The sequence below is a fragment of the Mirounga angustirostris genome, unplaced genomic scaffold (assembly GCF_029215605.1).
Source record: "Mirounga angustirostris isolate CCGP_5_RB_7025 unplaced genomic scaffold, mMirAng1.0.hap1 SCAF_7, whole genome shotgun sequence".
In the NCBI taxonomy this organism is placed as follows: Eukaryota; Metazoa; Chordata; class Mammalia; order Carnivora; family Phocidae; genus Mirounga; species Mirounga angustirostris.
In genome coordinates, this window is record NW_026991715.1 from 55,648,039 (window position 1) to 55,672,499 (window position 24,461).

General features: G+C 41.1%; 1 protein-coding gene and 1 long non-coding RNA gene across 4 annotated transcripts; one reads left to right on the forward strand and one right to left on the reverse strand.

Annotated features, from left to right (window-relative positions):
* Window positions 1-825: 825 nt before the first annotated feature.
* On the forward strand, window positions 826-8,462 carry BTF3 (basic transcription factor 3). Of its 2 annotated transcripts, none has more exons than XM_064596228.1 (6): window positions 826-983; window positions 1,574-1,642; window positions 5,206-5,319; window positions 5,646-5,847; window positions 7,114-7,170; window positions 8,037-8,462. In XM_064596228.1, exons 2-6 carry the CDS (start codon window positions 1,574-1,576, stop codon window positions 8,081-8,083), a joined length of 489 nt encoding a protein of 162 aa, XP_064452298.1. In that variant the 5' UTR covers window positions 826-983; the 3' UTR covers window positions 8,084-8,462. The 2 variants fall into 2 exon arrangements, with proteins under 2 accessions (XP_064452298.1, XP_064452297.1); XM_064596227.1 differs by having other exon boundaries at window positions 844-1,221.
* Window positions 8,463-8,673: 211 nt separating this feature from the next.
* LOC135365395 (uncharacterized) lies at window positions 8,674-23,353 on the reverse strand. 2 transcript variants are annotated; one of them, XR_010413097.1, is made up of 3 exons: window positions 22,673-23,337; window positions 21,430-21,476; window positions 8,674-16,200 (listed from the first exon to the last, which is right to left on the reverse strand). It is a non-coding gene; the product is annotated as an uncharacterized LOC135365395 (long non-coding RNA). The 2 variants fall into 2 exon arrangements; XR_010413098.1 differs by lacking the exon at window positions 8,674-16,200 and adding an exon at window positions 16,213-18,484 and having other exon boundaries at window positions 22,673-23,353.
* Between the last annotated feature and the right edge of the window lie 1,108 nt (window positions 23,354-24,461).

Genomic DNA, 24,461 nt, shown 5'->3' on the forward strand with positions numbered 1-24,461 from the left:
AGCATTCTGATTTAAAGCTTGTCTTAAAGCTTGCCCTACCATTTAGAAAATTTAGCCTCTCTAAACACACCAGGCACAGATTCTCCTTTGAGTGCATTACCGAATTAAGGAACAAAGTTTGTTCAACTGTGAATTACAAATTGTAAAATCCATGCCAATTAGTATCAAGGAGTCAATTTTTTGTCTGTTAAAGAAACAAGAGAAGTAAGGTAATTAAGTACAGGGATCTGAGGTGGTACCTGCTACGCTCGCTGAAATTCAGATTACCGGGTTCCATCCCTAGTCGGACTGAACCCCTTTTAAGAAGTGGGCCTCTGGGATACATTCTGAACACGCTCGCCAGAAATTGTGAACCATGGTCCTGCAACCCACCAAACCACCTCATCCTGAAAGGTAAAATTAGTTTACTTCGACAAAGTTTTGACAAAATGTCTTGGAAAAGGCTGATTCGGGCCGGAGAGGAAATTCTAAAACATCCAGATGATTGCTCCAATCTACACCAAACAGCGAGGGAGAGCGAGTAAAGAGATGAGCACAGGCTGGGCGCCGAAGCGTTTCCGCAAACGTAAATTGCCCTTTCTTCTGAGGGTAAAGAATTTGGGGTTCAGGGTCGACTTACTCAACCCTAACTGCAAAGAACCGTTCTTTCTGACTCCTCTAAGGTCTTTCCCAGGACTACACGCGGTACCGTCAGCACAGAGTCCCTCGTGAAGTCCCAAACCGGCCCGCGCTCGATGAGAATTGTGCCTGCGTGACAATCATAAACGCGCCTGCCTTAGGTCGCGCGTGCGCAGCGAAGCACTGAGCTCGCGGCAAAGTCCGTTTCCTGACTTTTGCAGGAAGCAGCGTTGCATCACTTCCGGCCTCCCTCTAGCTGCCATCTTGCGTCCCCGCGTGTGTGCTCCTAATCTCAGCTGGTCCGCCCGAGACCCCCTGAGCGCCAACCCTATTCCCCCGCGCGGTCCCATTTCCGCTCCAACAAGGTACAAAAAGGCTTTGGACGCCGGCGTGGGAGGAGGACGGGAACGGGGGCGGGAAGTGCCCGGAAGGAGCGAGACAGGGAGGGACAGGGCTGAGGAGAGGAAGGCGATGCGACGGACAGGCGTACCCACTCAGGCTGACTCTCGGGGGCGAGGTCGAGCCAGGGGCGGCTGCCCTGGGGGCGAGGCGACGCCGTCTCTTCCTCCACCTCGCGGCGGAACCCGAGGACAGGAGCCTCAGGTACCGCGAGGCTTGCGGAGAGTGGCCGGGCCGGGCCGGGCAGGCCCTGGCTAGGCCGAGGCCGGGCCAGGGCCGGGGGTGGGGGTTGCTGACCAGGCGTGGGTTAGAGCCCTTTTCTCGGGCCTGTAAGGGCGGGGGAGGGGGGGCGGGCAGTTGTGGAGGAGGGGTAGAAAGATGGGTGTTCTTTACGCTCCCTTAAAACTGAAATTGGGAGCTTTGCGGGGTGGATTGGGGATTCAGGCCTCGGCCTGTTTAGGATATTTTTTTCTTTGCTGGTGTCTTGGGAAATAACGAGCGTGGAATGCTAGAGTGAACCAGACCTTTCCTCGCTGAGGGTTTCCTGTTTTTCTAGATGAAAGAAACTATCATGAACCAGGAGAAACTCGCCAAACTGCAAGCACAAGTGCGCATTGGTGGGAAAGTAAGTTTTAATAGTTTTTTGGGCTTTTTGAAGTTCAAAGGTTTGGGGTGGTTTTTTAGGGGGGGTTGTTTTTTGGGTTTGGTTTTTTTGGTTTTTGGATTTGCTTTTCTTGTATTGTTGGCTTGTCACTGTCTCTAGAGGGCATTTCATAGAGCTAGCAAAGCGGGGGTGGGGGAGCAGGAGGCGGGGTTAAATGATGTACAATAGAGTGTATCAGTGGGACGTGCATGTTGTAGATGAAAAGAAAGTGAGTCTAGATGAAAAGAGAACTTAATAAACATTACTTCTGTGTAAATATGTTTTCAGTGTTACAGTGTTTTAGTAGAACAAAAGTGTTTCCTGGTTTAGATAGTAAGAAAATGTGTCATTTTGGTTAGGTAATCATTGTGGACATCATACTCCTAACTTGTTTGGCCTAAGTTGTATACATTCAGTGCTTTACTTTCTTTCTTTCTTTCTTTTTTTTTTTAAATAACTATGTTGACTCTGAACTTGAGTTTCACCTGTCTTTTGAACTGTAGTTTATAATGTAATGTAAGGTTCTGGGTAATTGTTGTACTTAATACTTAGAAGTTTGTCTCTCGTAAATTAAGACCTTTCTGTAATGCTTTCTTAAATGGAATTCAGAGTAGTTGTATATTTTCTAGGCTATTTGGAAGATACCTATGTTAGAGGTACATCACAGAATTTAAGAGCAGTGACTATGGATTTGAAAATATTACTTAAGCAGATATCTTTCAATTTTGACTTTGTTAATATGCTAAAACTGAGAGAATGAGAATGATCATAGGTTTTTAGGTAAGTTTTTGGCTAATTGGTTTTTTCTGCTGGATACTGATCTTCAAGAGTACTCTTTTTTGAACTTGGAAGTTTTCGATTGTTTTCTGAGTAAGTTATTTAAATCAGAAGTCCGCTCTAGGGCGCCTGGGTGGCTCAGTCAGTTAAGCGACTGCCTTTGGCTCAGGTCATGATCCTGGAGTCCCGGGATCGAGTCCCGCATTGGGCTCCCTGCTCGGGGAGGAGCCTGCTTCTCCCTCTGACCCTCCCCCCTCTCATGCTCTCTCTCTCTCTCTCATTCTCTCTCTCTCAAATAAAAATAAAAATCTTTAATAAAAAAAAAAAAGTCCGCTCTAGACAGAGGTCTACTTATATTTTGCATTGTGTTAGCACATTCCTAGTATTTAACAAGGTGTGGTAGCCTGTTGGAACAGAGCATGTCTTTACTTGGTAAAACTTGTAAAGCTTCCCTAGGACAAGTTTATTACCTATTAGTTTTCCCAATTTTAAGCATTTGCCTTCAAGTAGAATCTTCTGTGAAATAGCCAAAAGTTGCATGTAGGCTTAAATAATGAGATGTGCATCTGTTAAATTACTGGACTTTGTCAACAATGAATATATGGTGATCCTTTTTTCTTTCCTGAAGCTAATAGTCTTCAGGATCTGCAAATGCTCATTAACAACTAGTAGGTGTTTCTTGTTCTTAGCAATTGTTAAAAGCTAGGTGTGGCCTTCAGATCCCAGAAAAACTCATTATCCTTTGTGGTCAGTGTTTCGATATTCTTATATTGGTGTTTTTAACTATCATTTAGTACAGGTTTCACAAGAAATATTTTGAATAATGTGTTTGTGTGCTTTCTTTTGTTACTCTGATCATTAGTCTTTAGCTATTAGAAACAAATTTCTGGGCAAGGAAAGCCTAGGTTTTTTAGATTCCTAAGGCTGATGTAGGATTGAACTTCGTTTAGTTAACACAGGAAAAACTAATGTCATTGTAATAGGAAATAATTTCATTTTTAAAAAACTTCTTTATTATGGAATGAAATTTAGTGAGTTAGTTTTGCCTTAGAGAAATCTGTGTTAGGTACTTTCAGGTAAATAGTATAAAAGTGCTTTATTCAGTATCTGATCAGAGCATTGATATAAATTGTATCAGTAAAAATTGAACTCTATAGATGTGAATTGTATAGAACCTATAGAAGGTGTGTCAGTTTTGTTTTTAGAATCTTATAGTAATCATTTAGAATGTCATTTAGACAGAATTCTTTGAAAACCAGACTACATGACCACATCAAAGTGATTTTTATTCTTAAAGGTTTTTTGGGGAGTTGGTAGCCAGTATTTTTTGTAGCTTTTGATACGTTATTCAGTTCAGCTATCATTTACTTAAGACTTTAACTGTGCTCAGGCCTGAGAATATGAAATTTAAGAAATTTATGGTCCCTAAGGGGGCTTTAACACTAGTAGGGGAGATTTTTTTTTTTAATCTGTTTTCATAGTGTAATATACATAGTGCAGTAGAAGCATTTTTGAAATATAGAGATGGGAATGATTTTGCTTGAGGGCAGTTTATTGCAGAGTGTAGGGAAGACACAAAAGAGGTAATGGTTTGAACAGGGTTTTAAAGGACAAATAGGAATTGGTGTGTAGGTTGGGGTATATTGAAGTAGGTAAAGAGCCTTATGTATCATGTAAAGGGCTTAATCTACACATAAAAAAGTTCTTGAGAGTGTTTATTAAAGAGTGTTAAGCAGAAAATGAGTCACATTTGCCTAGTTTTGAAAGTTTATGGGATATATTTGAGAAGGGGGAGATCGGAAACTTGGTATATATGTACAAGAGGCCACAAGTTTTCCTGAAGCCTGTATTCATTCATTCAAGTTACTGAGTGCCTTCAGTGAGCCAGATACTGTTCTCAGTACTGTTCATAGTAAACAGAATGGAAGCTCTTGAGGAGGTTACGTTCTAGTGAGGGAAAACAAACAATAAAATACATTTATGATTGTTACGAAAAAAAAATAAACCTGGATAGATAGATGATGACTGTAGGAGTTGCTTTTTTACATAGCGTGGTTGGGAAAGGCCACTGATAACGGTGACATAAGAACAGAGATCTGTAGTAAGGGAGGGAACCAGTGCAGATGGTAGGGGAAGAAAGGAATAGTATGTGCAAAGGCTCTTTTTGGCCTGTTGAAGGAACTGTGAGGAGGTTTATTTGGCTAAGGATGAGAATGTGTGTGTGATAGATGTGGTCAAGAACAGCACAGTAGGGTTGGGGCAGATCATGTAGAGGCCTTCTGGGTTAAGATAAGAACTTCCAAGATTTTATTCTTAGGTATTATAAAAGTCTATATAGACTCATTTGAATGTGTCCATACACTGTCTTGCCTGTGAATATTAATGGATGTTGATTTTTCATTAATTAAAAACAGAAAAGGTTAATAGTTCTGGACATGGAACTTCTAAATGAGGGTTAATTTAGGTTGATACATGCCACCTCTGATCACTTCTAGAGCAAATAATCTAAAAAAAAATAGGACTTTGAAGATATCATTCTTTTATATATGACAAAATTAGAAGCTTAGAAGTTATTAAGGATTTATAGACAAATCCTTTGTTAACCTCTTTCTGCTTCCATCATTTCCTACTTGCTGCCTAAAAGTTTGTGCTTATGGTAATTTTCTTAAACAGATCCAAAGGTCAGAAAGGAATTAGAAACTTTCCGTTTGAAAATGTCAGTTGTTATGGTATATATATGTGTGTGTTTTCTTTTCTCCTCACTCTAGGGAACTGCTCGCCGAAAGAAGAAGGTGGTTCATAGAACGGCTACAGCAGATGATAAAAAACTTCAGTTCTCCTTAAAGAAGTTAGGGGTAAACAATATCTCTGGTATTGAAGAAGTAAGTGTCAAATTTTATTTCTTTATAAAGCAAGTTTTTGGTTGGAAAAAGCTTCAGTGGTCATGCATTATTTATTTTTTATTTATTTTTCTCCCAACAGAGAATTTCATATCCCTCTAAAATAGATTTCTATTCCACTAGTGAATATTAGGGAGTGCTAAGTCTGAAAGAGATTAGATTGCACTTTCCATTCCAGGCAAAATATCATTTGTGCTTCACAGTGAAATAGTGGATTAGTTAGCCAGCCTTGGGCTTTTCCTTAATAGAATGTTTGGTTTTTAAAGAATTTTGGTGGGTGTTGCTAATTACTTTTTTTTTCTTTGTAGGTGAATATGTTCACAAACCAAGGAACAGTGATCCACTTTAACAACCCCAAAGTTCAGGCATCACTGGCAGCGAACACTTTCACCATTACAGGCCATGCTGAGACAAAGCAGCTGACAGAAATGCTACCCAGTATCTTAAACCAACTTGGTGCAGACAGTCTGACTAGTTTAAGAAGACTGGCTGAAGCTCTGCCCAAACAATGTGAGTTTTCTGTAGTGGTTTTGCCCAGGGTTACTGATTTATCAGGAAATTTCTAAGATCTCAAGTAGATAGGAATATCTTTAAATTTAGAAATGACAGTTTTCCTCTAAAAAGTGCCAGTTTTTACAGTGACCTTTAACCAGGTGTTCTTAGTGTGTTTAGTAAGTTAACTAGTATGCTGTGATCATTATACTTGATTCAGTGGAATGTTTTCTATCTTGCTTTGGATCAATGATTTAAAATTTTTACCTTTATCAGCTGGAAATGATAATGTTAATTTGGGGCTTTTTTGATAACTGAAAGTTTAGAATTAAAATATGTTATAAGTTGTCAAATTTTTTCAGTCATATTTACAAGTGGTATTACCAGTAATGTTTAAGAATTGGCCTGGCATTATTCGGGTCTTTTTAATTATAATACAAGGATTTTGTTCAGGGCAGAAAATCTTGTAGTTGAGTAAGTGCATTAAGAGACATAGTTACTTTATGCTGTGGTCCTCTGATTAAAATTTTGAAGAATGGCAATGTAGAAGACAGACAGACTTATTATATGGTCCGTTATTTAGTCATCCATGTTTTTCTAGGCATTCACTCTTTCTGCTTTGACATTTTATATACATACAGTTTTGGGGGTTTTTCCGTGTGTGTGTGTTTCACAGTGAGAGGCATAAGAAAATCTAGAAAGTCTTAGGCCTTCAGAGCTAAAGTAGGCTTTGGAAATACTGAAAATCTGATAGGACTAGTACTGTGAGGTCTCAACTCCCAAGTGTAGTTCACTTTCTTCTGTATTAAAAAGAAAGTTGATGCTTACCACCAATCAAAGGCACTTAATTTTTTGATCATTTTATTTTCATTTCAGTAAAGGTTTGTTAAGCATCTCCCATAAGCCATGCACAAAACAACAATATTTGAGAAAACAGTCTCTTAATTTTTGCTTCCCAAAAGAAATCTTCCCATAATTTGGCATATGGGTTTACCTCTACCCTGAGGGCACTCTGTTGTTTTCATAGCACCTCAGGGCCTGTGGTGGGCCAGAGGGATTGAAAAGATGGGGATGGGATTTGTTTTGTTGGCTGTTCACAGGATTCCAGTTCATTTGTAGACCTTGGGCTACCATGTTATTATTAGTATTTAGGGATGAAATCTCAAATGTCACTGTTGTCATATGAATGTAAGTTGTAACAACACTTGACCTTTCATCTGTTCTTTTGGTTAATGTTTATTAAAGACGTAACAAACATGTAACCTATACATTTCCCTTTCACAGCTGTGGATGGAAAAGCACCACTTGCTACCGGAGAGGATGATGATGATGAAGTTCCAGGTAGGAATCTTCACTTATGGCCAACGTAGAGTATCTTAGAAGGAAGAATAACAAATCTTTATATTGTAGGAAAGCCTCCCTTGGGGGAAGTGGTAATAAGGTAAAGGACAGGAAAGGAAGACATGAAACCTCGCTTAGAATGAAAATAATGCAGTGTTATTATAACTAGGAGTTATGTTTGTAGAATGGAGTTTCCAATCAGAAAAAGCCCAAATATTGAACAAGCATGTATGTTGTCACATAGAATAACTGGTAGACCACTAACGACCCATTTCCTATTTAGGGATTAATAAATTGATGAGAAGGCATGGAGAAGTTCAGGTATCTTGGGATATGGTATAACCATTCTAAAATCAAAAAAACTCTTGGCAATCAGGAGGGATTTTTCTGTGTTAGCTGTTACTTGATAATTTTGTTGTAAAACATGTTTATTGAGCAGGAGAATCACTGGACTGAAATATTTCCACTTTGCATAGACAGGTGTCTTTTTGGAATCCAGGAAAGCTTCATATTGTTTGTGATGGTGTTCTTTGGTTCTGACTCCTATGTTTACTAATATATTAATATTGCTTAATTTTAATTCTTGGGGTGAAATGGAACTAGGGAGGGCATGTACATATTTTTTAAGAATAGTATTTATGTCATCAGCAGATGAATGAATTTCCCTTCTTCCCTTGTTTTAATTACATGCCAAAATGTACACTTGAAAGTGTGCCAAATGGGTAGTGGTCTCATTGAAAATAAAGTATTTAAACGTATACCCTGATTTAACTGTAGGATATATTTTGAGAGCATTTTTAATCTCTTTAGAATCTGATGATTTGTAGATTTGGGTTTTTTTCAAAATTTCTGTCTTTTTTTTCTAGATCTTGTGGAGAATTTTGATGAAGCTTCCAAGAATGAAGCAAACTGAATTGAGTCAACTTCTGAAGAACATAAAACTTGAAGAAGTTACTGGGAGCTGCTATTTTATATTATGACTGCTTTTTAAAATTTTGTTCGTGGATCTGATAAAATCTAGATCTCTAATATTTTTAAGCCCAAGCCCCTTGGACACTGCAGCTCTTTTCAGTTTTTGCTTATACACAATTCATTCTTTGCAGCTAGTTAAGCTGAAGAAGCCTGGGAATAAAGTTTGAAACAAGGTTAATAAAGTTCTTTGCCTAGGATATGGTTTTATTTTTTATTTCATTGACACTGATTTGTACACAGAAAGCAAAGTTGTTTATAGAAAGCTAATCATGGCATGTAATATGGCTGGTAATTGATGAAATTTAATTAAAGATTTTAAATGGCCATATAATATAACAAAGGTGTGGTATAAAGTTCTCATGTTTTAAAACTTGTCTCCAGCAGTCCTCAGGGCTTCAGTGATTTATGTAATGGGTATAAATTATAAAGAATGGAATATTGCTTAGTGGGTAAGCAAGAGGTTTTTTTCTCTTAATATTGTCTATATTGTAAGTATATACTAAGTGCCTTCAACATATTATTGCACTTAATTTTCTCATTTAATCCTCAGTCTATGAAGTAGGGATTTGTAGCTCCATTTTTTTTTTTTTTTTTTAAAGATTTTATTTTATTTATTTGACACAGAGAGAGACAGCTAGAGAGGGAACACAAGCAGGGGGAGTGGGAGAGGGAGAAGCAGGCTCCCGGCCGAGCAGAGAGCCCGATGCGGGGCTCGATCCCAGGACCCTGGGATCATGACCTGAGCCGAAGGCAGACGCTTAACGACTGAGCCACCCAGGTGTCCCTGTAGCTCCATTTTCTAGTTGTAACTCAAGGTTACCTAAAAAAAGTGGAAGTAATCTCTTAACTCTCTTCCTTGTAGGATATTCTGTAAGACACCTGAGAAAAGCTAGTGTTTGTATTGGGAATGTCACCTCATCTTAAATTTAAAATGGTAGAGGGCTACCTTTTTCTCTTAAAAAAAAAAAAAAATCTTAAAGTTGACATGTATACAGTTTTAAGAAATTTAACACATAGTATTTGTGCCTGCATCCCAATCAGGATACCGAACAGTTCCATCATCCCAGATATAAGGCTACTTAAAAAAAAAAAACTGTATTAGCAATCATAATGTTGAAGTAACTTAAAAATTTACAAATGGCAATTAAGATATGTGTCATCTGCATCGAGGCAAATGAGAAAGAAAATTGTCTTAGTTTCTACTTGTAGCCATAAGAATTCATTTTAAATTTACATAACAGTTTGCAAGTACTTTCTGAGGGTACTATGCAGCTTTATCTAAAGTCACTGTAAGCAAGCTACCAAAAATGAAATACTTGTATAAATAGTATTTGCACATTTTAACATTGTATTGTTTTCAAAGGATGTGTATCAGTCTTGTTAAAGTACACTGCTACAGTAACAAAGACTTCACAGTCTCAATGGTTTACAAAATTACAAAGAAAAAGTACATGTTTCCCAACTATAGTGGGTCTGGTTGGGCTCTGCTACATAATCACTCTAGGCCCCAGACTGGCAACCTCTTCCTGAAACTCTGCTTCCTGGCAGAGAGAAGAAGGTGGGTCATTTGCTGGCTTCTAAAGCTGTTAGTCACAAAGGTCACTAGTATGTAACCGACTAAGTGGAATGGCTAAAGGAAAGCAGAAGATTGGGAAGGCCTGGAGTGGGGCCTGTGGGTTTGCGTTTCTGATAAGCTCCCAGGTGATTCTGATATTGCGGGTCCACTGACCATGCATGCTTTGAGGAGATGAGATTTTAAGTTAGAGATTTCCTCAACTCATCCCAAGATACTGGGGTGAAAGTGACAGGCTGACTTGGGCATGTGAAGAATGCCACTCTTGAGTATCCTCCCAGGTGGTTGCCCAAGATCTGTATGGGAATGGGACTAGAGAAGTACAATAGATTTCCAAGCCTGTCCTACACAGGGCAACTTGCTGCTTTTAGCAGAAGCTGGCTAGGGCTAATCCTGTTCTGCCCGTATCCAGAGATTTTTCTCCCAACCTTGAGAAAAGTTTTTTTGTTGTTTCATTTTTTTTAAATGGTCTGTTGTTTGTTAGTGGCCATAGATTAATAAGGTTTTTCTTATAATACCTTCAGTATCGTGATAAGCAGGGTTATGCTACAGATGCAAATGACTTAAAATTTTAGTTGCTACAAAGATTTGTTTGACACCCTTGATGTTTGTGGTTTGCCTGTGGCTGGGATCCACTTTACTCCAAGGGTAGCATCTAATCGGAACATTGCTAGTTTCAGGACAGGGAAAAGAGGGCAAACGACCAGCTGGCTCTGCACACTTATGTTGGGAATTGATGCACATCATTAATCAAATTTCATCAGCCAGAAAAAGTCACATACATAGTCCAGTCTGATGGCTATGAGGACTGAGGAAATCTAATACTCCCTCAGAGCAGGACAGCACATACTTTTGAACAATACTACAACCCACCATATCCTTATAATTTTTCTTTAATCTCCCACAATCCCTCTGGCTATTATATGTTAAGCTCTGTACCACTCGTTTTATATAATCTTATTGGTTATCATAATAACTCCCCCCTCCCCCAAAGAGTCACATTGTACAAACAAGGAAACCATCTTCAAGAAGTGAGTCTCAGGTCAACACAGCTTGTGTGGCAGTATGAGATTCACACTCAGGTCTGATCTTTTGACCTCAGGCACTACTAGAAAGAATGTCAAGCCCTGGTGGACTAGTAGGGCAGATGATTGTCATCTGGTTGATCTTTTGGATGTTGTCACTACATGCTGGTTGTTGTCCACTACTTTTAAGGCTAGCCCTGGGCCAAACTAGCTTTCAGCTGATTCTGAACCAGGCCTATGCTAATGAAGAGATAGATGTCAAATTTTGATCTGAGAACTCAGGATAAATACCTTTTATTTGTAGGAATAATTGAACTAAAGTACACATGTGTCATCCCCATAATAACCCGGTGGTACACAGGACAGAAAGCTACATTCTAAAATTTGGAAACACGTTTAGAAATGGGCTGAAGGTCCCTGAAGGTCCCCAAAGGTTGGGTCTGATTTCTACTAATCAGACTTTTCTCCATTCCATAACACTGAATTCATGCTTCAGGAGGCTCCTCTCTCCCCAATAAGATACATATGTTAATTTTTTTTTTGGAGCGAAGTCTTAAGGTAACATAACAGTTTTTAGCTTTTCCAAAAACAATGATTAGAAAAGTCTTCTAGTCACACAAATTTTCATCACTCCAATCAACACAGTCTTGAATGCCATTTCTGCAGCAAGTTCTGGGAATGCAGGCCCAGTCAGCAAAGAAAACAGTATCACATCTCCAGCCTGAACACTTTGAGCACTGTAAAACTAGACAATGCTGTTTATTTTTATTTATTTATTTTTTATTTATTTTTATTTGTTTTAAGATTTTATTTATTTGAGAGAATGAGAGAGAGAGAGAGAGCACACGAAAGGGGGGAGGGTCAGAGGGAGAAGCAGACTCCCTGCTGAGCAGGGAGCCGGATGCGGGACTTGAACCTAGGACTCCAGGATCATGACCTGAGCCGAAGGCAGTCGCTTAACCAACTGAGCCACCCAGGCGCCCAATGCTGTTTATTTTTAAAACCTAACTTAAAATGTCAAGGTGGACTGGAAAAGATGCTATTGGAAAAGAAATAGCCCTTTGGATCTTAAAAATATTAGTGAAAGCTGTCCAAGTGGAAAATTGCAGATGTCTATTAAAGATTCTACATGTTTGAGTGAAAGAATTTGTACTTTGAAAAGCCAAGAAGAGTACTACCCCTCTCCATCAGTCTGAAAATAAACATACTGACACACTACATAAATAAGGGAGGGTCCATATGAGTTTACATGTTCAATAAGCTGGGAAGAGAATCAGTATTTGCTAATTGTCAGCAAGAAGACAAGGATCCGATTATACTTTTAGCCTTTTGTTGTCAATGCATCGTTAGGTAACATGCAACTCCTAGGAAGCTTTTCTCTTTCTACCTTCCATAATGACCAGACAAAAGGCAGGAAATGGTCTATTAAGTGTACAATATATATTTTTTAAAGATTTTATTTATTTATTTGACAGAGAGAGACACAGCGAGAGAGGGAACACAAGCAGGGGGAGTGGGAGAGGGAGAAGCAGGCTTCCCGCCAAGCAGGGAGCCCGATGTGGGACTCCATCCCAGTCTCATGGTTTCAGGTCTCTGAATGTAATCCTGAATGTAAATATCCTTAGGAAGGTTTCTAAGTATAAATTAATTTATGTAGTTGAAATGTAAGGGTATCTACTCCAAGAACTCATTAAAACATCAATTACGGGCATCTGGGTGCCTCAGTCAGGCATCCGATTCTTGGTTTTGGCTCTGGTCATGATCTCAGGGTCTTAGGATCGAGACCCACATGGTATCTCCCCTTGGTGGGGAGTCTGCTTCCCCCTCTCCCTCTGCCCCTCCCCCTGCTCATGCGCGTGCTCTCTCTCTTAAATGAATAAATAAATCTTTAAAAAAAACAACATCAATTAAGCAGGGAACCTGGGTGGTTCAATCAGTTTTAAGTGCCTGACTCTTGATTTTGGCTCAGGTCATGATCTTAGGGTGGTGAGATCAAGCCCCAGGTCAAGCCCTGCTTCAGGATCTTCTCTCAGCGGGGAGTCTGATTGAGATTCTCTCTCTCCCTCAGCCCCTGTTGCTCCAGCTGCACTCTCACTCTCTCTCTCAAAATAAATAAATAAATAAAAGTTTTTAAAAAAACCCCAAACTTCAATTAAGCCAAAGCAATTTTGAGAAAGAAGAACAAAGCTGGAAGCATCAAAATCCGATTTCAAGATATACTACAAAGCTATAGTAATCAAAACAATATGGTACTGACACAAAAATAGACACAGATCAATTATGCAGCCATCAAAAGCAATGAGATCTTGCCATTTGCAACGACGTGGATGGAACTGGAGGGTATTATGCTGAGCGAAATAAGTCAAACAGAGAAAGACATGTATCATATGACCTCACTGATATGAGAAATTCTTAATTGCAGGAAACAGACTGAGGGTTGCTGGAGTGGGGGGTGGGGTGGGAGGGTGGGGTGACTGGGTGATAGACACTGGGGAGGGTATGTGCTCTGGTAAGCGCTGTGAATTGTGCAAGACTGTTGAATCTCAGATCTGTACCTCTGAAACAAATAATGCAATATATGTTAAGAAAAAAAAAAGAAGAAGAAGAAGGTAGCGGGAAGGGAAGAATGAAGCGGGGGAAATCGGAGGGGTAGACGACCATGAGAGACGATGGACTCTGAAAAACAAACTGAGGGTTCTAGAGGGGAGGGGGGTGGGAGGATGGGTTAGCCTGGTGATGGGTATTATAGAGGGCACGTTGTGCATGGAGCACTGGGTGTTATGCACAAACAATGAATCATGGAACACTACATCTAAAACTAATGATGTAATGTATGGGGATTAACATAACAATAAAAAAATTTAAAAAAATAGACACATAGATCAATGGAACAGAATAGAGAGCCCAGAAATAAACCCATACCATATGGTTAATCTACAACAAAGGAGGCAAGAATATACAATGGGGAGAAGACAGTCTCTTCATCACATGGTGCTGGGAAACCTGGACAGCTACATGCAAAAGAATGAAACTAGACCACTTTGTTTTTACATCATACAGAGAATAAACTCAAAATGGATTAGAGACCATCAAATGTGAGACCTGAAACCATGAAACTTCTAGAAGAAAACATGGGCAGTAATTTCTTTGACATGGGGCATAGAAACATTTTTCTAGATATGTCTTCTGAGGCAAGGGAAACAAAAGCAAAAATAAACTATTGGAACTACACCAAAATGAAAAGCTTTTACACAATGAAGGAAACCATCAGTAAAACAAAAAAGCAACCTAATGAATGGAAGAAGATATTGGCAAATATCCAATAAGATATTTCATAAGATATGAAATATTGGATATTTATTATTGGATAAGACATATCCAATAAGAAGTTAATATCCAATTAAAAAATAGGCGGAGGACATGAAGAGACATTTTCCCAAAGAAGACATACAGATGGCCAACAGACACATGAAAAGATGTTCAATATCACTAATCATCAGAAAATGCAAATCAAACCCACAATATCACCTTACACCTGTCTGAATGGCTAGTATCAAAAAGACAAGAAATAACAAGTATTGGGAAAGATGTGGAGAAAAACAGAATTCTTGTGCATTGTTGGTAGAAGTGTAAATTAGTGCACACACTGTGGAAAATGTTACGGAGTTTCCTCAAAAAAATTAAAAAAAGAAATGCCACGCAATCCAGTAATTCCACTACTGGATATTTACCCAAAGAAAACAAAAACACTAATTCAAGAAAGATATATACACCCTTATATTTGTTGCAGCATTATTTACAACAGCCAAGGTGTGGAAGCAGCCCATGTCCATAGACATATGAATGGATAAAGAAGATGCAGTATATATACACAATGGAATATCAGCCACAAAAAAGAATGAAATCTTGCCATTGTAACAACATGGATGGACCTAGAGGGTATTATGCTAAGTGAAATAAGTCAGAGAAAAACAAATACCATATGGTTTCACTTATATGTGGAATCTAAAAAATCAAACAAATGAATAAACAAACAAAAAGCAGAAACAGATCCATAATACAGAGAACAAACTGATGGTTGCCAGAGGAGAGGGGGGGATTAGGGGGATGGGTGCAGGAGAGCGGGAGGTACAGGCTTCTAGTTATGGGATGAATAAGTCACGGGGATGAAAGGCACACAGGATAGGGAGTAAAGTCAGTGGTATTGTAATAGCCTTGTATGGTGACAGATGGGAGCTACACTTGTGGTGAGCATAGTGTAACATACAGAGTCGTTGAATCATTATGTTATACACCAGAAACTAATGTAACATTGTGTGTCAAGTATACTTCAATTAAAAAAAAAAATTATGGGGGTGCCTGGGTGGCTCAGTCGTTAAGCGTCTGCCTTCGGCTCAGGTCATGATCCCAGGGTTCTAGGATCGAGCCCCGCATTGGGCTCCCTGCTCGGCGGGAAGCCTGCTTCTCCCTCCCCCACTCCCCCTGTCTGTGTTCCCTTTCTCGCTGTGTCTCTCTCTCTCAAATAAATAAAATCTTTAAAAAAAAAAAACCAAAAACTGTTAAATTACCCAGAGTCCCAACAATGCCATTATCATTAGCTTTTAAGATTAAATTTGAAGGGGCGCCTGGGTGGCTCAGTCGTTAAGCATCTGCCTTCGGCTCAGGTCATGATCCCAGGGTCCGGGGATCCAGCCCCGCATCGAGCCCCGCATCGAGCCCCGCATCGAGCCCCGCATCGAGCCCCGCATCGAGCCCCGCATCGGGCTCCCTGCTCCGCGGGAAGCCTGCTTCTCCCTCTCCCATTCCCCCTGCTTGTGTTCCCTCTCTGGCTGTCTTTCTCTCTGTCAAATAAACAAAACCTTAAAAAAAAAAAAATTATGGCAAAACAAAAACGCCATCAGTTACCATATAGGTAAAGAGTAGGAACATCCACAATCATGGAACAAGGCAAAGTGAGGCATTTTCCCCCCTAAAATATCATTTTGGATAAATATAAAACATCAGTTATTTTCATCACATAAATAATATCTGGCAAATTGGATTTATAAATCACCATAAAAAAACAGCAATTACATGTATTTTCAGTTTTACTTGATTCATCTGATGATCTTTGTCACACACCTTGTCCATGTATGTCCAGTCTTCTGGTTGGGACCCTTGAATATCAAGTTTTGCTGAGCATTTGGCTTATATTATATAGAGGCATTATTTCTAATAGAAAACATTCCTGCATGATAACGTTTTAAGTATAATTCTGGATTTTAGTTATTAGTTGCTGGTGACTATTCTTTAATTTTGATTATCTGACCACCTCACCCCAGCAGGTAGCAGATTCATCTTTGCCGTGACCGCAGTCCAATTTGCTGTTACAAAGCAGGGAGCGTGGCAAGTGAGTCGTGAGATCTTCACACAAGAGGCCAAGTTGCTGTGAAGCTGTTTTACATTGTCCATATGGCAAATCTGGAAGATTTGTAAGACAAGTACTGCATGTAGGCATATGCATCCATGACCATGAACATCAAGCTTTAATAATACAATAACCTGTTTCCTCCTTCCTCTTCTGCTTCTTTCCATTGTTCTTTCCCCCATTATTTCTTCTCTTCCTTTTCTTTCTTTTTCCTCTTCCATCCTCCCAAACCCTCTAGGCTTTACTTAGTTTCCATTTCTCGCAATACAACTGGCATTTGGGCAAACAAGTGTGGACTCACTCTTGTCTGAGAAGGAATGAGTGAGGTGACTGAGAAGGAGTCAACAAGGCTGGGCTCTGGCTTGAGCTTTGCCTCAGACTGGTTCTGTGTAGCCCCCTCCACTATTTTCTTAGCTAGAAATGGGAACCAAGAAAGCTTGCTACAACAGCTTCAAGAGGATGTTGAGTTAAACTGGCATCACTGTTTAAATGCAATGGATCTTCTCCCTCAGAAATGAGTGGGAGTTTGTCAGAATAATGTGATGGTATTTAAAAAATATTTTTGAATTATAAATTTTGAATTTAAGATGTAAAGAGCAGATTGATAATACTTAAATCTCAAATATAATCTACACCTAAGATAATGTATCTCCTGAAAATTCTGGTTTGGTGTATGGAATGGTAAACAAGCTGGAAATTTCACTTTAGATTTAGGTGTAGAGTTGATGAGGGTTTTGTGAAAGTGCATTTTGCATCTTGAATGTTTTGTAGTTGGAACTAGGTTTATAAGTAAGAGGCAGATTAACACCACAGTTTGTATTCCCTTAATCCACAAGGTGCTTGGCATTGTGATTGTAGCTTACTTCTCTCAAATCACTAATGATATTTAACACCCCACCCATCTAATTTAATACTAAATTATACACTCTTCTATACTGTTCACCATTTCCCTAGTCTCCCTAATTACAACACAAACTCCTTGAAGATAGAGTCAATGTTCTGTGTAAACTTCAGAGTTGGGCAGACCTGGATTGGAACCTTGCCTTACGGTTTTACCAGCTGTATGATCTTGGGCAAGACTCCCTGCGTCTCTCTTCAAAATGGTGATAACAGCCACCTCTCAAGATGGCTGAAAGGAATGAAATAAAGATGAGATATATTTAATGTTCAGAGCAATGGTTGGCACATTCCGCATGCCAATTGCCTGTTGTCCGTAGACTCATCCCAAATCACCCATCTCAGGAGACTCCGCTATTTTGGAAATATATGGGGAATAAATATATTCTTGTTTGTTGAGGGAATTATTGGCAGATCTGCCACGTAGGGGACACACATACTTGCAGGTTTTACTGGTACCCCAAAATTGATCCCAAGACCGGTCACAGCAGCCATAACTCTGAGCACAAGGAAGGCCATGCAGAAAATCTGGACACATTGCCTGGTGGGAGGCCAGCATTGCCTGGTTCCAGCAGAACACAAGCACAAAGAACAAGTCTGCATCTCAGGGCAGAGACTTGTGTTGAGGGCCTTGTTAACTAGCTAGGTGTTGTCCATCGTTATCTTAGGGTGAAAGGGGGTAGCCAAAATGGCAGGACCTTAAATCTATGCTTTGAGTTATAGTGGTGCTTTCGATGTCTACAGTCTCTAATTTAATCTTCTAACAAGTAAGTTTGACCAGCCTTCTGACAGGTGAGTTTTGCTCTCCCAGTTGTGCAAATGAAGATTTAAAATGAAGAAACAGATGGGCACTGAGTGATGTATGGAATTTTTAAATCACTACATCATACACCTAATATAACCAAATAAACTAGTATAACAAAAACCTGAACTGTAAACTAAACTAATATAACAACAACAAAAAGAAATACATAAAAAATAAATAAAATGAAGAAACAGCCAGTGAGGTGAAATAGCTTCTGAGGTTTATGCTGGTATAAGTAGAATGATGTCACCTCAAACCCAGATCTTCTCTTTCCCTACCAAGGTCTATTTGTACTATGCCAATGTTTTCCAAAACCTGGTTTTCAAACTATCTACGTCAGAATCACTGAAGGAAATGCAGATTCCTGCCTCCACACCCAGACCTGCAGAATCTGAGTGTCTAGTGAGTGGGGCAGGGGGTCTACATATGTTTGAGCTTCTCGGGTCATTCTTATCCACACCAAAGCCTGAGAACAAGAGCCATATACCCAAGATGACATGCAGACTTTGGTCTTGGGTTCCAACCAGACATTCCAAAGGCTGTCACTTGGTGGTTTCTGGAGTTGGCAGTCCTTGAGGAGCAGGAGAGGCGAGCTGTTTCCCTTGAGGGGCTTGGCACCACGAGAACTGGCCTGACTGGTTTTATTGGCATGCCATGAAGAGAAAAACAGAGTGCTCAGTCTGCTCCTGATCATTTTTGTCCAAGTTCAGCAGCCCTACCTTCCCAAACATGGAGACCCTTGGTGTTTCTGAGGCAGCCCGCTGGCCCAAGTTCCTGAATATCTCTGAACCATCTTCAGGGGCCCAAGTCTGCAGCTGTGGCACTTCTGGACCCCCACCCTAGGGAAATCAGCATTCAAACCCCCTTGTGGGCAAACAGTAGATTTTAATAGAAGACAGATGGGATGGAATCTTTTCTTGGGAGCCACTCCTAGACTCTAAGGCTTTTGTCCCTTTGGAACGATATCAAGTACAAATATTAATTATTTTCTAACACTTAATAGTTTAAAGGAATCAACAGCCCTGTCATGTAGCTGTGAACAGTCACTTTATTGGTGAAGAAACTTAAGCTTAAAGACTCTCAGTGTCGCAGCCACTAAATGCTAGAACAGAGACTAGAACTCAATCAGACCTCCAAGTCTTTTGGCCACACCACAAGGCTCCAGAAAATTCTCTCTGCTGCATCACAAAAACCCTGTCAGCCCTTGCTCCTCAAACAGGAGTCTCCAGCTCCTGAGATCAATGTTAATTTGCCCTTCCCAAGTATCTACAGCCTTTAATATGTCCTTAATCTTTAACTTAGAAATCCCACTTTTAGGACTCTCTCCTATGCATATAATAGGATATACAGAGGGCGCCTGGGTGGCTCAGTTGGTTAAGTGGCTGCCTTCGGCTCAGGTCATGATCCCGGAGTCTGGGGATCGAGTCCCGCCTGCATCAGGCTCCCTGCTCAGCAGGGAGTCTGCTTCTCCCTCTGACCCTACCCCTTCTTGTTCTCTTTCTCTCACTGTCTCTCTCAAAAAAAAAAAAAAAAAAAATAGAACATACAGAATAAAGCTATATGTAGGAAGATTTTTTTACATAGTGCAATTTATAATAGAAAATACTAAATGCTAAACAATGCTAAAACACTTTAGTCACTTTAAATATTAAATACCTGTTTACTAAAATTGATTTAAAACCTACTCAGTTTTATGTATGATGGGTTCTCAAAAGCATAAAACTATTAAATAAAAATATTGAGGATGAAAAGGCTGGAAGAGTTATCCGTGTCTCTGGATAGACGCTCATTTGTTTATCATTCATTCCTTCAGCAAATATTTATGAATACCTATGTCAGGCAGTGTGCTGGACTCTGTAGATACAACAGTGAACAAGATAGATCGATATAGTTTGCCGTTGGTGAGCTTACAGTCTGGAGAACAATGTGATTTTTAGCAGGAGGGTTTGCATCAAAATCATTAGGGGTTACTTTTTAAAAATTCACATATTTCATGCTTCGTTCCTGAAGATTGGCTCACTGAGTCTAGGATGGGTTTGGGGCAAAATAAAAATTTTTGAAAAGCTCCCTTGGTGATTGTGAAACACAGCTAGGACGAATAGGATGATAAATACTCCTCTAGAATAGAGCTCTCCAAACTTTTATGACTGTGTATCCCTTCAATAACAAAATAAATAAATGAAATAAAATTAGCATTCCCCCACAATATGTAAATACTTATTTATAAATCTACACCTGTACTTGCCCACTAATATATGTATTGTAAAACACTGTCCAAAATTGAAATTTAAGAAGGATGAAATTAAATTCTAATTTTCTAAAGTTCTAATATTTTTTTTCTCTGACCCCACTGGATTCCCTTGTGCACCCTATGTGGTTCATCTGGAAATTATTTCTCTACTCTAAAGGATAATGAGGCTGTGAGTGGCAAACAAGAAAGGAAGCTACTTTTTTTTTTTTAAGATTTTATTTATTTATTTGACAGAGACACAGCGAGAGAGGGAACACAAACAGGGGGAGTGGGAGAGGGAGAAGCAGGCTTCCTGCCGAGCAGCGTGCCCGATGTGGGGCTCGATCCCAGGACCCTGGGATCATGACCTGAGCCAAAGGCAGATGCTTAACAACTGAGCCACCCAGGCGCCCCAAGGAAGCTACTTTTAAGAAGTCATTGCTTATTTAGTGTGACAGTCCTGAAAGGTATTCAAAAGCTAATGCAAAAACTAATTATTAAAATAGAATTAGAATTAACATAGACCTGTGTCATTAAAATGGAATTAGAGCAACAGAGCATGCCTTCATTACCTCAGGGGCTAATGTGCAGCTGGAAATCATTCGACCGCAGGTCAGCAGACATGAGGAAACTTTATGGGGTCTCTGGGCCCTAAAACGCGTCTTAACTAAGCCAGAACACCAAGCCGGGGGGAGAAGGAATTTTGCAGACTGAGAGAGGAACAGAGGGGCTTACACAAGGCCTGGAAGCCTGAGGGCCTGCAGCGGCTCAGGACAAGCCTCAGGCAGTGGGATTCAGAGGTGCCTAGGGGCTAGAATGTTGAGCTGGGGTGCCCACCACCCTTCATCCTGCCAGTTTCCTCATTTGCGGCTCAGACTCCATCTGGTGCAAGACCAACTTCCAAACTGAAGGGGGCAGCAGAAAGCAACGAACAGGCCCTAATTGCTTTTAAGATCTTTTCAGCCCACTAAGTGATGGCCACCATCCTAACTTGCTCTGGAGTGGCGCTGACAGGGAGGACCACAAGGACCAGGAGCCACTCATGTCTGTCCCATGCTACTCAGGAATGACTGGCTAGCACGTTTTAAAGCTTTTGGAGGTAAATCTGCGGCCACACGCCCCTGCCACTGTGATCGTGTTTCCCATCTGTAAGCAGCATGAGGATTGTTTAAGCACCTACGTATACACTGTCTCATCAACTTCGGAGTGAGTTGCTGAGGTAAATGGGATTTGCAGGACCATTTCATAGTTGAGGAAACAAATCCCAGAGATGTGAACACCTGTCCAACCATGGAAAGCTAGTTAGTGACAGAGCTGGGCTTAATAGAGTTTAACTTCTTCTTGTCTCACCTTTCTTGGAGTTCATGAACAGTTTCCCAAGAATCTGCAAATATATCCTGTAAAAAAAAAAAAAGCTAAATTTTTGTTTTCATTGTGATGATAATCTGCAACAGTCATAATAAGCATAATCTGAATTATCTGGAGGATCACAACTGAGAAATGGAATATATCACCAGAATCTTTGTTTTTATCCTTTAATTTGGGCCTCTCTTTGAGTTTATACCAAGCAAAATTCAGTGGACTTCATGGTATGCTCTATCACTGAGATTTTTTGCAGCAGACTGAACACAGAAATGTGGTGGGAGAATTGAGTCATCTCAGGACCCACAAAATACAGGCATGACAGACTAAAAAGTAACTTGCCCCATAACATCCATGTCCACATTTCCAGTAGATGTGCACTGAGGTCTCAGTCTTTGATAATATCATCCTTTAGTTATTAAATTAAAAAATATTTTAGTAGGAAGTATGCCCTGAAGAACGGTTCTGTTCTGGAGCACAACAATAACTGGATTAGTTGTCCACTGAATGCAGACTAGTATCTTCAAATGAAGAGAGAACCTTAGAGTTTTCAAGTGACATCTGCATTGCGCGCCTACAGTGTTCGTTAAGTGAAAGTTTTGTTTCTCCTGAACTACAAACAAAGGGACATATTAACACTCCTGTTTTGTATGCAAACAGGCATTCCCAGGAGTTGTATTTTCAAACTCACAATACGGAAACAAAAACTGAGCTAACATTTTTTCTACCATTAACCCCAAATTGACATTTTTATGATTCAGAGCACTACTACCATCCACTTACCTATCACATTAAATTAATTTGCAGATCTGCATTTTACTACCTTTATGGTAGTTGATTTCTATTTTTTCTTCAGTTATATAGTAATCTATAAACATGGAGTTTATACATTGTTTCATGGTTCTACATATTGAAATAACATTTTAATAAAAATTAAAATGAGAGTACCTGGTGAGCGTTGGGGCCTGCAATCGTTGTCCAAGAGCGGGATTCCTTCAGTCCCCCGGGGGCCGGAACCCACAGCAGAGGGAGCTGTCCTGTCTCCCCTCTGCGTCCCCTTCCCGCTCCAGGATGGCTTACCTCCGAGAGCTGCTTACAGATTCCTTTCCTTCCCTTCTTCTGCACCATCAGCCCCAACTCCTCCCTTCCTCTAACTCCCTTCTTAGCTCCTGGGCCCATCAGGGGACTCTTTCTTGGGAAAAGTTTTGAGATCCTAGTCTGGTCCAATTACCTTATTTTCCACATGAAGACGCTGGGGTCCAGATGGATAAAGTGACTCTAGTTCAAGGTCACTGGAGACCCTGCCGCTGCCGGCCTTCGTGGTCCGTAGGGCAGGGATCAGGCCCACAGAAGGAGCCCAGGGAAGCTGCAGTCATTGCCTGCCCCGCGCCTGCTCCTCTCCGGTTTCCAGCACGGGAGGGAGACCGCGCCGCTGACCGGCCGCACGGCACTAGGGGAGGCGATGACCCTCCCGCCCGCCGCCGTGGCGCCTGCAGCTCCCGGCGTCCGAGCCTCCTGCTTCCTCCGGCAGAGGCCGGTGACAAACGGACGGCGGGAAACCTGAACCGAGACTTGGGTCTGCTAACGGGGCAGTCAGGCCCCCGGGTGAGCCTTCGCTCTTCGACGGGCCTCCGCGTCCTCTTCCATGAAACCGTCAGGACACCAGGAGAATTCCAGTGTCTCCCAGTCTTCCCTAAATCTAAGAATCCCTTGGAGTGTTTCTTAAAAACCCAAATTCCTGGGCTCCAGCCCAGATTTGGAATATCTAGGGGAGATGCCTGGCAATCTGTGTTTAACAAGGGCCCGGCTCATTGCTATCAGCAGGAAAACGCAGAAGCTGTGAGCCCTCCAAAATTGTGAGTCAGCCAAAGCCTCCACAACATGACGGGTGCGACTGTATGAGGAGGACCCGGCAGGCAGGGGCAGCTTGCCCCGCTCACAGGACTGCTGTCAGAGCGGTGAATGAGTCAGCCAGCGAGTCTGAGGGACTAAGAAAACAAAATGGGTGAGTTTAATCAGAGGAATTAATTGACAGAGGACAAGGGCAGGCTTTGTGGGGGTTTCCCCCCCCCTTTTTTTATATAAAGATTTTATTTATCTGAGAGAGAGAAAGAGTGTGCACAAGGAGGGGGAGGGCCTCAGGGAGAGGGACAAGCGGACACCACACTGAGCTTGGAGTCTGACACGGGGCTTGATCCCAGGACCCTGGGATCATAACCTGAGCCAAAATCAAGACTCAGATGCTCAACCGAGCGGGCCATCTAGGTGCCCCAAGGGCAGGCAGCCCCAGGGACAGAGACTACTATGAAGGAGCAGCGGTGAGCTTTTCTGGATGACAGGGGCTCGACCTGTGGAGGAGGTCTGGCCTGGACGGCCAGCTGCACTTCCTTCAAGCATTTGAGTGGGGCCAGCCCTGTGGTTCCGCTTCAGAGGATGGGGTTTATGTCCAATGCGGCATGCAGATTAGCGGTGGCTGGGCTTCAGGGGATCAATGGCACGGCGTTCCCTGGGTGACATGTCCTTACTCTATGGGAGACGAAGTTCCATTTTCTGTCCTTATGGGTAATGACACCACCATTCAGTCAGAAATAGATATGTGGATATAAAGGGTGTAAAAGAAAAATTATTCTGACACTTGTTAAAATGTTAAGGAAGACTTCATTTGAGACTTTTGCAGTAGGGGAGAGGAAACTCAATTCCAACTATAGCAAAAATAATTGAGGATTTATAGCTAATGAGCAGAGTGAGGGGGTCTGTGGATGGAAAGTTATTAAGAGGAACTTGATTAGCCATTAAGGGTAGGGGGACCCTTGCTAAAGTGGGCCAATGTGCCCAGCTATCAATGGCAAGGGATGCAAGACTGGACTCAGCCGGCCAAGGCCAAGGGAGTAGGCCAAAGCCAAAGGCAAAGTCAAGTCAAGAAGCGGGCTCAGAGGAGCCTGACTAAACTATGGTCAAGAAGAAGTCTTTGTCAGGGGGTGAGATCTCCCATCGTTGAAATGAGGCAATAAAAAGCTAGT

What these genes read in the sequence shown, in the direction of transcription:
- BTF3 (XM_064596227.1), top strand. Translation starts at nt 1,090, where the DNA reads ATGCGACGGACAGGCGTACCCACTCAGGCTGACTCTCGGGGGCGAGGT. An exon ending in ATATCTCTGGTATTGAAGAA is followed by an intron (nt 5,320 to 5,645) that starts GTAAGTGTCAAA and finishes TTTTCTTTGTAG; the next exon opens with GTGAATATGTTCACAAACCA. An exon ending in TGAAGCTCTGCCCAAACAAT is followed by an intron (nt 5,848 to 7,113) that starts GTGAGTTTTCTG and finishes TCCCTTTCACAG; the next exon opens with CTGTGGATGGAAAAGCACCA.